The sequence below is a fragment of the Cordyceps fumosorosea genome, assembly GCF_001636725.1.
Source record: "Cordyceps fumosorosea ARSEF 2679 chromosome Unknown scaffold_1, whole genome shotgun sequence".
In the NCBI taxonomy this organism is placed as follows: domain Eukaryota; kingdom Fungi; phylum Ascomycota; class Sordariomycetes; order Hypocreales; family Cordycipitaceae; genus Cordyceps; species Cordyceps fumosorosea.
This window is the reverse complement of record NW_017387301.1, coordinates 2,322,123-2,334,815: the sequence shown is the minus strand read 5'-3', so window position 1 is coordinate 2,334,815 and position 12,693 is coordinate 2,322,123. Positions and strand designations below refer to the sequence as shown.

The 12,693-nt window shown below is 54.7% G+C and overlaps 4 protein-coding genes across 4 annotated transcripts; all 4 read left to right on the top strand.

Moving 5' to 3' along the window:
• Positions 1-763: 763 nt before the first annotated feature.
• Positions 764-946, top strand: ISF_00756 (acetamidase; the record flags this gene model as incomplete). Its single annotated transcript, XM_018844363.1, has 1 exon — positions 764-946. The coding sequence occupies one exon, from the start codon at positions 764-766 to the stop codon at positions 944-946; it is 183 nt and encodes a 60-aa protein (XP_018708813.1).
• A 932-nt stretch (positions 947-1,878) lies between these two features.
• ISF_00755 (methyltransferase) lies at positions 1,879-2,924 on the top strand (the record flags this gene model as incomplete). Its single annotated transcript, XM_018844362.1, has 4 exons — positions 1,879-1,914; positions 1,982-2,084; positions 2,169-2,303; positions 2,383-2,924. 4 exons carry the CDS (start codon positions 1,879-1,881, stop codon positions 2,922-2,924), a joined length of 816 nt encoding a protein of 271 aa, XP_018708812.1.
• Positions 2,925-3,504: 580 nt separating this feature from the next.
• On the top strand, positions 3,505-4,577 carry ISF_00754 (wlm; the record flags this gene model as incomplete). Its single annotated transcript, XM_018844361.1, has 2 exons — positions 3,505-3,682; positions 3,751-4,577. The coding sequence occupies 2 exons, from the start codon at positions 3,505-3,507 to the stop codon at positions 4,575-4,577; spliced, it is 1,005 nt and encodes a 334-aa protein (XP_018708811.1).
• A 3,233-nt stretch (positions 4,578-7,810) lies between these two features.
• ISF_00753 (autoinducer 2 sensor kinase/phosphatase luxQ) lies at positions 7,811-11,983 on the top strand (the record flags this gene model as incomplete). Its single annotated transcript, XM_018844360.1, has 1 exon — positions 7,811-11,983. One exon carries the CDS (start codon positions 7,811-7,813, stop codon positions 11,981-11,983), a length of 4,173 nt encoding a protein of 1,390 aa, XP_018708810.1.
• Positions 11,984-12,693: the final 710 nt, after the last annotated feature.

Here is a 12,693-nt window from a genome sequence, read left to right as displayed (position 1 = left end):
CTCATCGCGTTCCTTTTCGTCGGCCTCGAAGAGCTGCCTTGTCAATGGAGCCAATCGGATTGACATCCGCCGACCTCCCCCTCCCTCCTTGCGCAAGGCATCAGTTACCAGTGCACCAGCAGATACGTGCCCATCCATGCCCGAATCAGAGCATTTTTATCCTCTCACCAGTCGACCTGCATATGTATCATGTAGCCTGGGGCGGGCGTCAAGCCGCTGTCCCCGGCCGCATCTTGCAAGATCCACGAAACATTTGTCCGCATCCGGAAGCATCTCCCTGAACTATACGACTGCTGAGAGATGCATGCCGAGGGTTGCGCCTTTCGCCCTCCCCTCGTTCGTCGCACCTATAGGTACTAACTAGTTTTATAGATCGTCATTACGATTTTAATCATTATCTTTCTTATTCTACTTGAACTGCAGATGGTCCAGCTTCCTGCTCCGTCGCTTGCGCATCCGCGGCACGTTGCGTACCGCCTGCGAGCACTGCGTGGCCGCCTCCTGTGACCGCCGAAACGTCAGGCTGGACCGCCCGGCTCGCCGGTACGACGATGGCGGTACGGACAGCATCTGCTCCACCAGAAAAAGAGCGGCTGGAAATGAATTGGGTTTTGCGTCATCGGCGCGGGAGCTATATACGAGGCGAATCCCGTGGTGATCTGACGTCGAGGAGACTTACGCTGCGAAGAAGAAACCCCGTGTTGGTGTCATGCGCACGTATGGCGTCGTCGATCTTAGCCCTGCTTGCGCTCGAAATCTTGAAATGACTGTTAACGCTCTCGGTGCTGATGGCCATGAAATTGCTGATAACATCGCCCCTCCCGAGCCATACGGGGCTCTACAGCTGGCTTCCCAGCTGCTTGATGCCGATGGTGTCCAGACAGCCGTGTCCTTCTTCCGCACCGGCGAGGGAAACGATCGTGGCGTGGCTCAGATGCGTTTCTAATTTAACTTTCCTCGAATCGTTAAATATGTGCATTACCTCTGGGTCCGATACGTCCGCCGCGATCCCGTCTGGGCCGGCATCCTCCGCAACTGGCATCCCGAGACCACTTACCAGCAATGGCAATTAATTGTAAAGTGGGAGGCATACAAACGCAGATGGTTCGAGTTTTGGGAGGAGAAGGGGTTCGATTTCGTTATTGCTCCTCCCAACGCCACCCCTGCTGTGCCACATGGCGGCATGCACGACGCATGCAGCAGTTGTGGCTACACTTTCTCTTTAACTTGGTGCGTCTTTGACGGAAGAATATGGCTTTGGTGAATCTTTTCTAACAATTTGTAGCTCGATTATACCGCTGGCGTCATCCCAGTAACGCACGTCGACAGGAGAAAGGACCAGCTGCCAAAGGGCTTCAACGTGCGCAGTCTCAATGGCGTAGCTCGCGGCGCATACAAACACTACAACGCCGACGACATGCACGGACTCCCGGTTGGCATCCAAGTAATTGGCCGTAGACTTGAGGAGGAAAAGGGTTCTCACATTTATGAAGAGAATAGAAGTTCAAGCTGCTGGAACTGGACTAAGACGTGGAGCAGAAGTTGGGCTTGGCCAGTGCAGCCGCAATTACGGTCACACTTGTGTTGGAATGAAAATTGACATCTCTGATTTGTCTAATTCTGGACCCTGTGACGTAAACCGACATACACGTAGTATCGTGTTTTGTCTGCGAACCTTGAAGCTTTACGCAACCGGGCTCCGATTTCGGCGGCGCAGTTCCTCAACGGCGCGTTCTTTGGCAAGCTATAAATGCGCGTCTTCTCCATCAGAGATGCTGCAAACATAAGTTCATCCTTCCTTTTCGTTAATAATAATATTGCATGATTATATAATTCATATAAATTTCTTATTATCTGATAAGTTTTCGTCGATAGACAATGGCCGAAGAACGCAAAGATCACTGGCACTCTGGTGTAAGCGGTCGGAGATCTGGAACCCCGCATATCACAACTCGCTCTAACTTGCGTCGACCCATGCCAGGAATACCAGCACTCGGCGGCGTTTGTGCCCAAGCTGGCGGGCAAGGTGACTGAGTGGCTTGATCTGCAGAAGGACGACGTTGTCCTGGACATTGGCTGCGGCGGTACGTCTCGGCTCTCATCGGGAGGAGGGGAATGCACTTGCAGACAATGAAACTGACGGCCCTTGTTTTCAAAACAATGATCAGACGGCGTGTTGAACCTGGAATTCGCCAAAGTGTTGTCGCAGGGTAAGGGCTCCATCCACGGCATCGACAGCTCCGCGGCCATGATTTCCGCGGCCAAGGAGTTGTGCAAGGAGTATCCCAACGCGACCTTTGAAGGTATGGACCCCGTCGAAACCGTCTTTAGGATCAACAAGAGACCAAGGGGCAGCTCTGCTAACCAGCCCTGCGCGCGCAGTCCTCGACGCGACCGAGCTGCACCGCACCCCGGCGCTGCAGGCCGGCTCCTTCACCAAAATCTTCTCCAACGCCGCGCTGCACTGGGTCCTGCGCGACCCCCCCGACCGCGCTCCCCTCCTGCGCGCCCTGCACGCCGCCCTCGCGCCCGGCGGCCGCCTCGCCTTTGAGATGGGCGGCCTCGGCAACGTCAAGGAGATGGCCGGCGCGCTGCTCCTCGCCTGCCGCCGGCGCGCCGCGACCCCGGTGGTCTACCCTTGGTTCTTCCCGGACGAGGCGTGGGCGGAGGCGGCGCTGGCGGAGGCCGGGTTCAGGGTGGAGAGGGTGGAGAGGGAGTGGCGGCCGACGAGGGCGGGCGACGGCGGCGTGGAGGGCTGGCTGCGGCTGTTTGGGAAGGGCATGCTGGAGAGCGTGCCGGAGGGGGAGGAGCGCGAGGCGGCGGTGAGGGAGGCGGCGGAGGCGCTGCGGGTGGTTTGTGATGATGGGCGTGGGGGGGAGATGATTTCGTACGTGCGGCTGCGGGCGCTGGCGATCAAGGAATGATTTTGGGGGAGACGATGGAGAGGTGGCAATCTGCATCACCCTCGATGCTCGCGGCTACGCTGTCGCGAGGCAACGTCACTTTCAGACTCAACTGGCGGCTGTTAACTGCCTAATACCTATACGAACTCACAAACACATGACGAAATGAAATCATTCGCATTCTTAAAATTATCATGCACACCATTATTTGTACCCGAGTTCCTTTCTCGGAGATGGTAGCCTTGGGCGCAGCTGTCTCTTGCGGTAGTAGTCGCCGAAGCTCCGTCTTACTTCCGTCTCACCACATTTCTGTACCAAGTTGTCCTGTACCGTGTCAGAAGTCTAGAAGATTCCATCTACATCAAGTTTTACTGCCTTGAACCTGTTGGTTGGTCAAATGACAAATGGCAGCTTTCCAGGCAGCAGACCAGCTTACATGTCGCTGTGAGTCGCTGGTGACCCACACGCTATCTACGGAGCCGCGCAACTCCGACATGGCCTGAAAGCCTGCGCAAACAAATACAGGATACAAAAACTACCGCAAAGACATCTACAATGTATTGAGGCCCAGCCTTGCGGCCTCTGTTCGCAAGCCGAGATCATGGTGAACCAAGACCAGCAGGTGTGGTCGTACGTGCACCTGGCCCGGCTGCCACGTGCCGATGATGCTCTCCAGATGCTACGGCGCGTCGCCTCAGCCGTGAAGCCGATTATGCGCAACCACCAATGGCGGGTGGGCGAGCTCGCCGAGTTTTACCCTAACAATGCCAACCTGTTGGGTACGTTCTTCACAATAATCACGTACTTGATTCTCTCCATCTTTAATTCATCTAACGCCTCTGGGCAGGTCTCAACGTTAACCGAGGACAGCAAATCTGCCTGCGGCTGCGCTACGCCAACGACCAGACGCTCTTCCTTGGGCTCGACATGGTCATCGATACGATGCTGCACGAGCTGTGCCACAACGTGCACGGCCCGCACAACGCTGACTTCCACGCGCTGTGGGAGGCGCTGCGCGACGAGCACCTGCGGCTGACTCTGTCCGGGTACAGCGGCGCCTCGTTCCTCTCTCGGGGCCGTCGACTGGGTGGTGGCGCACCGGCGGGGGTGTCTGTGTATGAACGCGGCCGGGTCATGTCTAACGGCGTGGTGGCCGTGGCCGGTCGTCGACTCGGAGGAGGAGGAGGAGGCGCCGCTGGCAGACCCGCGGCGCTGACGCCGGAGATGCGACGCGCGGCGGCAGCCGAGGCAGCGGAGCGTCGCAAGAGGGCACTGGAGGGCTGCGGCGCGAGCACCCTCGACGAAGCACAGATCAGGGACGCGGGGGCGACCGCGCGTCGCAACGGCTTCCGGACGCAGGCGGAGGAGGACAAGGCCAACGACGCGGCGATTGCGCAAGCGCTTGCGGAGCTCATGGGCGACGCAAGGGACTTGCGGCCTGGGCCGGCGAACCGGAGCCCGCCGGTGGCGGCACGGAATCGTCTGCTAGCTACGGTGGAGCAGCAGGGCACAAGTCGCGGGCGGCGGCGTCGGCACGGGGACGCGCGTGGCGGTGCAGACGACGACGCCGGATGGGTGTGCCCGGTGTGTACATTGCATAATCCGGGCGGGTACCTCTGCTGCGATGCGTGCCGTAGCGAGCGTAGGCTGGGCGAGGTGATAGACCTCACATAGTGGCGGGATAGAAGAAGAAGACGACTCTTGACGAATTTTGTATCTGTCTAGGGTGGACGAGGGAGGTCATTCGGTGGCTTGAAGGGACAAGGATAGTTGATGGCAGTGCATAAAATACAGCGGGTTGTGTCGTTGATGAGACTGATATTGCAAGGGTTGACATTTCGTATTGAACACAAGATCGACGATTCTGTGGAGCGCGCAAGTCTAGACTTCTCAATAGACTGCAGCAACTTTCGGTAGATTGACCGTCACAGCCTGAGTCTCGGCTGAGGAGAACAAGACGTGACTCATGTGAGCGAGCATCCCTCCTGACAGAGACATGCATGGAGGATGGCTGCGGGTGACTGGCAGGCGGTGATCACGGAAGCCCTAATTCGTACTTGTGGAGGGTTTTCTTCGGGTGAATCGCACGCGAGCACGGTGGCCGGGTTGGCGGGAGATTAAGAAGAACGGGAATTAGGTTTGAACGGGAAATCTGGCGATGCGGTGGGTTGGGTCCCGTCTTGAATGCTACGCTGAAAGTCGAGGCTTTTGGGGCCCCCAGGATGTCGATATGCGAGGCGGCAGTTTGGGAGCAGGGTGGGTTCCTGGTAAATGAGGGACGAGATATCTGTGTATCAGGTCGAATACGCGTATGCTTCCTGCGGTGAACGGACGGGCGGAATACGAGTACTAAATGAGCGGAATGGAAGCGAACAAGACTTTCCGGTGTTGCGGTTACGAATATTGAGAAACCTATTGGGAAGGCTCATGCGTGTTTGGCTATGGGCGTCGATGCATCCTCGGCGGTGATAGAGGAAAGTGGAAGCTGAATCATGAGGCTATTGGCTTCTTGGGGTAGTAAGTTAGTAGCTGTGGACGAATCAGGGTGGTGCTGACCATCGCTTGGATCCCTGGCCTTTTTCGTTTCTTTGTTTGACGGATGCCGGTGTGAGAGAGTGGTAGTGATGGGTCGAGTCCAGTCGACGTTCTGGACGTTCTGGGCCAAGTCGGACCCAGTTCCAGAACGGCGTAAAAACAAGGAACACGGCGGAAAAAAAAGCTTGGAAGGGGCGGTCGGAAGGAAAGCCATCCAGCCAGCCACTGGGCTACCTCCTTGGGTATGGTGCGCGCAGCGGATTATTTGTACGGCAGGAATTACCAAGCAGAAGAGGTCGTGTCTCACATGATGGCGGCGCCTAGAACGTTGGCGACAACAGAGATTTCATGCAGTATGCAAGTTGAAGAGGACGAGAATCTCGGACTGGGTATTCTGTGGCGGTAGAGTGGACAACGGCAGGCAGGCATTGTGGCTGTCGCAGATTAAGTTGGTAGCGAAGTACATGGATGCTCATACACATTCAGCTTGTCTGCATGTACTGACCTATCGAACTGGCTTACAAGGGTCCATTATGGCACTGACGGGACTTGTTGCGGGCGGCACTCGGCTAGCGAATCGAAAGGTGGTGGTGGCTTACAAAGTGCCCGCCCGGTGTCTGCCACTTGGCCTTGGGTAGGACCTGAGTTAGTTCCTACCTTTCAGATGCGGCTACACTTGAGCTCCGTTCGAGGAGAGAAACAGCACAATTTCTCTCACTTTTGAGTGAAGGGAAAAAAAAAAAGGCAAGAATCTGTAGCTGTTGCGGCTCGGCTCCTCAGCTTTGCAACCCAGTCTGTCGATCATGGGGCAGAGCAGGGGCCACTGGGGCTTGGAGGGGCGGGAGGGGCTACCTGAGAACGAGGCCGGGCAGGGAATGCAGGAGATAATGCGGGTGGGAGTATTTGCACTAACTAGCTCACGCAGGCTGGCTGTCAGGCTTCTCGGGCTTTTTCCAAGGTAGTGAGTGACTTCTTCACATGTTGTGTTTTGCATGCCAGCGCATGTAACTTGTTAGACTCATCAACTAAGCTGCCTACCTATGTATCTACGTAGGTTTGCTTCTACGATTCATACAGCAACTGTCAATTCCAAGTCTATTATGTTATTCAGTACTGTGCAGGCAAACAAAATGCCATATCATTATACGAATAAACAAAGAATTATACAAGAAGCCACTCGCTTATCCGTTCGCTCATCAGTGATCACTGACCCAGTCCAAGCCCCGCCACCATCCAGTCTCTGTCTCCAGTCTCTGAGCTAAAACAGGTAAAGGTGCTAACTAACTACGTAGTTAATGGTTATCCAAGGCCGAGTCCACTGCCAACTTTTCTACCTTATTTTATGGTGTTCCCTGTTCTTGCAAGTTGACAGGGCAAAAAACTCCCCTGCTGCCATCATCTACCGTCGTTTGTTAGTATCTGTATATCAAGTGACCTTGCAAGGTATGTATGTAGGCTACACGCTGCCAATAGGTTGGCCTTCATCATAGGTATAGAGGTATCTGTCATTAGTCTAGGTACCTATGGCACCTAATGCCCGTCTCGCCTCACTACCTGCTTGCCTGCCTATGTATGTATGTATGTATGTGGTAATAAATGGTGGGATGGTGTGCAGGTACATGGTCGGTTCCCAAACTTCCAACTTCTTGCACCAGTCAAAACCGACCGCTCCAGCTAGCCGCCTTCTCGCTACCAAACTAGCAACGTCCAAGACTCTCCCCAGTAGACGGAGACCGCAAACTCCCAGACACTCTTCTCCCAACATTCACCATTTTCTCTTCCATATCTGCCAACTTGCGCTTGAAGGATTTCCCGATTCTCCACTCTGAGCCTCTGCTTCGTCGCCCATTCTCGCTCTGATCCGCCCCGACGCCGTCACCCTATCCTTTACTTCCTTCCCGTTTGCACAGACGGCATCTCGGGCCCAACGCCGTCTCTGCTGCTTCACATCTCCCCGACTCAGCCCACTTACTTTCTCCTTCGCCTAATCGCTTCTTTATTCTTCCGGTTATCCCTCATATCACCCGGTAGCGACTGCAATCAATCGACGGCTTTCGCCAACTACCGGCTCTGGCCCCATCCGCAAGGCGCGCCGCCAACGATCCCCGATCCCGCCCAGATCTGTACCTGTCGCGACCTTGCGCAACCCACAAGTTCCCCTTCGACCGAGTCAAACCAACAGACATGTTCCGACTGCCTCCAACTTGCTAGTTCGAATCCTTCGCTGGTGCAGCACAGGGCCCCTCCGCATTTGGCCGTCCAGATCCTGCTGCCGCGTCTCTCGCCCGACCCCAGCCCACCGACAACATCGCATCCCGCCTCCCCGTACGCCCCGGGTGATGGGCGAATCCTCGCAGCCTGAGCCGTCCGATATGAATAACAACTCCGAGCCTCCCTATCACAGCGGCAATCTCACAGCGACCCCGTTGGCGGCCGCTGCTCACGATGCCGCGCTTGCCGCCGGCACCGATGCTGCAGCTGCTGTAGACCTCGACCCCGAACCGGACTCCGGCAATATCGCTGCCGACTCCAAACTCCAGTTAAACACCGCCGGTGGTCACACCCAAACCTCGGGCAACGGATATACCGGTAGTCCTCGTTCTCTCGGAGGTGGCCGTTTCTTTCGTGACCCCCTCGGCATGCCCATCCGAGATGCTCGCTCCCAGTCCCAGAGCCCCTTCCGACTCGCAATGCCCACCATATCGCCTGCCCAGCTGGCATTTTCTGCCATGCAGTACCTACCTGTCCCTGTCATTGTTCTCAACAGCCTCAAGACTGTTGTCCTCGCCAACGAGGCCATGGGCAGAATGATGGGTATCATAGCTGACGACTCAGATGACGACGACCTTTCCCTCACCACCGACCGTCTTCGCGGACAGACACTCTCTCAGGTCGGCATCGATATGCTGCAGGACGGCAAACCTGTATGGGTCACTTGGGAGACCTTCTTCGACGCCTTGGTCAATGAAATCGGCGCCCGGCCCCCCGCGTCTGGCCAGTGCCCGTCATCTACAACCGCTGCTGTCGCTGACGCCGGTGACGCCACGCCCACCATCAACGGCCCTGCCAGCCCTAGCTTGCAACTTCGTGGCACGCCTCCCAAGGCCACTCAGGACGCCACCATTGAAGTTGTCGTGTCTAGAAAGGGACTCAATAAGACCACTTTTGACAGTCGCTACAAGTCCAAAGAGTCTGAATTTCACGCATTTGCCAAAATGATTGTTACCGTCTGGGAAGTGGAGGACAAACAGGTCTACTTCACCCTTACGTTCACTAGCACTCAATCGACGCCCCCGACCCCCGCCAACAACAAAAAGAGCGTCGCCAAATCCATCGCTCTCGAAGCTGCCGAACGAAGATCCATTAGCAACTCCAATCCCTCCTCCGTCGCTTCCAGTCGAGACTCAAGCTCTCCGGCACTCAACACGCCCAGCGTCCTCACAATGTCTTCCAGCCCCTTCCCGCCCATGGGCCCTCCCTCCATTGCTGCCCACTCACATTCTAGCACACCCTCTGTCCTGCAAAAAATCATTCGCATGAAGGATGCTCTTCTGGATAACACCCAGATGCCTATACTTGCCATGTGGAAAGATGGCAGTGTAACATTCCCCAACAAAGCCGCTCGTTTACTGCTCCCGCACGATGCTGATCTAGACTCTTCATCCGACGGCTTTGACCTGCTAAAGAATTGGGAAGTTTGGACCGAAGACTTTGGAAGAAGACTCGAGGTCGACGAGCATCCTCTTTCTATCCTGCTCAAGACAGCCACGCCGTTTTCCAGCACCCGAGTTGGTGTCTTTGACTCACAAGGCAAACGTTTAGTCTACGATCTTCTCGGTGAAGCCATTACTGACGAAATAACGGGTGAATTTCTTGCTGGCGTTGTGACTTTCCGGGATGTTACCGTAATCACCGAAGAAATCTCGCTCATAAAAGAGCGCGATGAAGAGCGCTTCAAAATTATCTGCGACACCATGCCCCAGCTGGTATGGACTGCCTCGGCGACGGGATTGCACGACTTTTTCAACACGCGGTGGTATACCTATACCGGCCTCGCGCCTGAGCAGTGCCTCGGGCTGGCCTGGAGAGATTGCTTCCACCCTGACGATAAACTTGAGGCACTCTCACGATGGCGTGCATCTCTGGAGACGGGAGACCCTTACTTCATGGAATATCGCTGTCGCAACAAAGAGGGCAAGTGGCGATGGTTTCTGGGGCGTGCCCTCGCCATGCGAAACCCTGAAACGGGCAAAATCGAAAAATGGTTTGGCACCTGCACTGATGTCCACGAAAGTATCGAGACGAAGTTGGCAGCCAAGCAAACACGACAGCAGCTGCTAAGTGTCATTGCGCACTCCCATGTCACCCTTTTTACCGTTGACCCGAGTCGCCGTGTCACCATGCTCGAGGGAGCTTTGATTTGGGACACTACATATGAGGATACTGGAAAGGGCCGCTGGTTCATCGGCGAGGACATGTACACAGTCTTCAACAGGTTGACTGAGCAAATGCCGGAAGGAGAACGACCAGACTGGTTGAATTCTATCGAAGAAATCCTTGAAGGAAAACGCCTCGAGGACATCAAGGAACATGGGCTTGACGATCGCTGGTTCCGGACACGGTTTATTCCAATGTACGGCAAGAGAACGCAGAATGGAAAGCGACCCAATATCGAAGGAGTCATTGGAGTTGTCATGGATGTTACCCAGCTAAAGGATAGCGAGGAAGCCCTCCGTGTACAGTCCCGCGACAAGCACCGAGCCATTGCCAACGAAGCCGCGGCCAACGAGGCGAATCGACTCAAGAGCCAGTTCCTAGCAAACATGTCCCACGAAATCAGAACCCCCATCACGGGCGTCCTCGGTATGGCCGAGCTTCTTGGCGACATGAGCTTGGACGAGGAGCAACGCGATTACGTTGACAATATCCAGAGCTCTGCAACGTCTCTTCTCACCGTAATCAACGACATTCTCGACTTTTCCAAGGTGGAATCCGGTCGGCTTGATATTGAGGAGGTACAGTTTTCGCTGTCCATCATCCTCAAAGAAGTTGTGCGCATGCTCAAGTTCGCCGTGGAGCGCAAAAACCTGGATTTTCAGTCCAAAATTAGCGACGACATTGAAAACGACCTGGCAGTCATCGGAGATCCTGGCCGTGTTCGCCAGATCATTACCAACTTGCTCACAAACAGTATCAAGTTTACAAGCCAGGGATATGTCCGATTCTCAGTGCTAAAAGAGAAGGAGACGGCAGACTCGATCATCGTTAAGTTCATTGTCGAGGACACTGGAATTGGCATCCAGGAAGATGTTCGTCGCAAACTCTTTCAACCTTTTAGTCAGGGAGATGCCTCAACCGCCCGCAGGTTTGGTGGAACCGGCCTTGGCCTCACCATCTGCAAGAACCTGCTTGACTTGATGCACGGGCAAATCACACTCGAGTCCACGGTGGGAAGTGGCACGACGGCGACGTTTTGGATCCCTTTCCATAAGCCTCAACAACGCAACGCCCAGAATGTTGATGCCGGTGCCATCCCTGATCGCCTGCAGTCGGATTTGAGTCTATCATGCAACAGTTCAGAGTATGAGAACGCCATGACTGCTACGCCCTCGGGCTCGGATGGCTCTGCTGGGCTTTCTGGACTTCGTCGCCGCTACTCGGTGCGATCCTCTCAGAGTGTCGAGCAAGGTCTGCCAAGATCAGAGCGAGCTGCCTTTCATATTCTTGTTGTCGAAGATAATGCAGTGAATCAGAAGATTGCAACCCGCACAATCCGAAAACTTGGCTTCCAAGTGACTGCAGCATGGAACGGAAGGGAGGCTCTGGAGTATGTGCTGGGGGCAAGCGAGGGTCGAAATGCCAAACCTGACATTATCCTCATGGACGTTCAGATGCCCATCATCGACGGCTACAAGTGTACGCACTTGATGCGGCATCACTCCCCATACAAAGGTCTCATCCACGATGTTCCTATCGTCGCTATGACGGCCTCCGCCATCCAAGGCGACCGAGAAAAGTGCAAGAGGGCCGGCATGGACGACTATTTGGCTAAACCGGTGACAATGACAATCCTCGAACGCATGCTGATTCGATGGTGTGTATCACGCCGTCGAGAAGGCACCATACCCGACCAGTCATTGTCAGACTGCTCAGAGCTCATCGAGTACTGCGATACGTCCAACATCCCCCAGATTGTCATTGGCGATAGTGCTACTGTTTCAAAAACCAGCCTCGACTCTGGAAATGAAACACAGGACGACTCTATTGGGGGACCCGTCACACCGACACCAGCCACCACGACCGGTAGAGGCGAAATCTCACCCTTCGACTCACCGTCCGTGGTCAACATGCCGCCCCGAGTCCCACGTCCCGAACGGGACAAGGAGTTTTCGAGCATGCTGCAGGAGACAAAGCTCATTGACGCCGCAGGTGGACCGGCAGCAAATCTGCGCAGCAGCAGCTATCAGGAACAAGGTTCTGGCGAGGCCCTGACGGAAGCGAACGTCACGAAACTCGATATTGAAAATAAGCAACCTCACGGCTAACGGCAACAGTCGTGGCTGCTGTTTTCCCGCAGCATCAAATACTTATGACCATTTTTAATCAACGAAAGCGGCAATGAGCGAATGCAATTTTGGGAGGGTTCCCTCGTGGGCACTGTTTTGCAAAGTAGCCCTGTTGGTCACTTTGAAGGCGCAATGCAATATCCTTTCTCAAGCATCTTTATATTTGGAGAGAGATAAACACTAATTAGGTGTATACTTTGATTTATTCAGGAGGTTGTACCTTTTTTGGATTTCTTGGCATCCGCTGTTCTCAGGTCTCTTGGCGATGTTTCTTACACGGCTTGTTCTTTTCTTGTTCTCCCGAGGTGAGGATGACAATTTCCGGCACCCGCTGTTTCAGGTTTTCTGTTTTTGGCAACCCCGCGCGTGACGATGGATGGGGTGGAAGTGGAGGAAAGGATCTCGCATTTTCGCTCTGTGCATCGTCACTGGGTGGTCCTTTGTCTTTTTTTAGAATGAAAGGAAACAATCGCTGGCAGAGAGGAGCGGCAAGGGAGGGACAGGGGATACAAATAAACGGTTCACGGAAACTGGGTTCACAGGTTGGTGGCAAAGATTGTCCTTTTCTGTACATGATGAAATATAATGCGAGAAGAAATAATGACAGATAATAATACGCTCCAAACAAAAGATATTCGGAAGTGTGCAGGCTGGGTTTTCTGTATGGACGCATAAGATCAAACGGACGT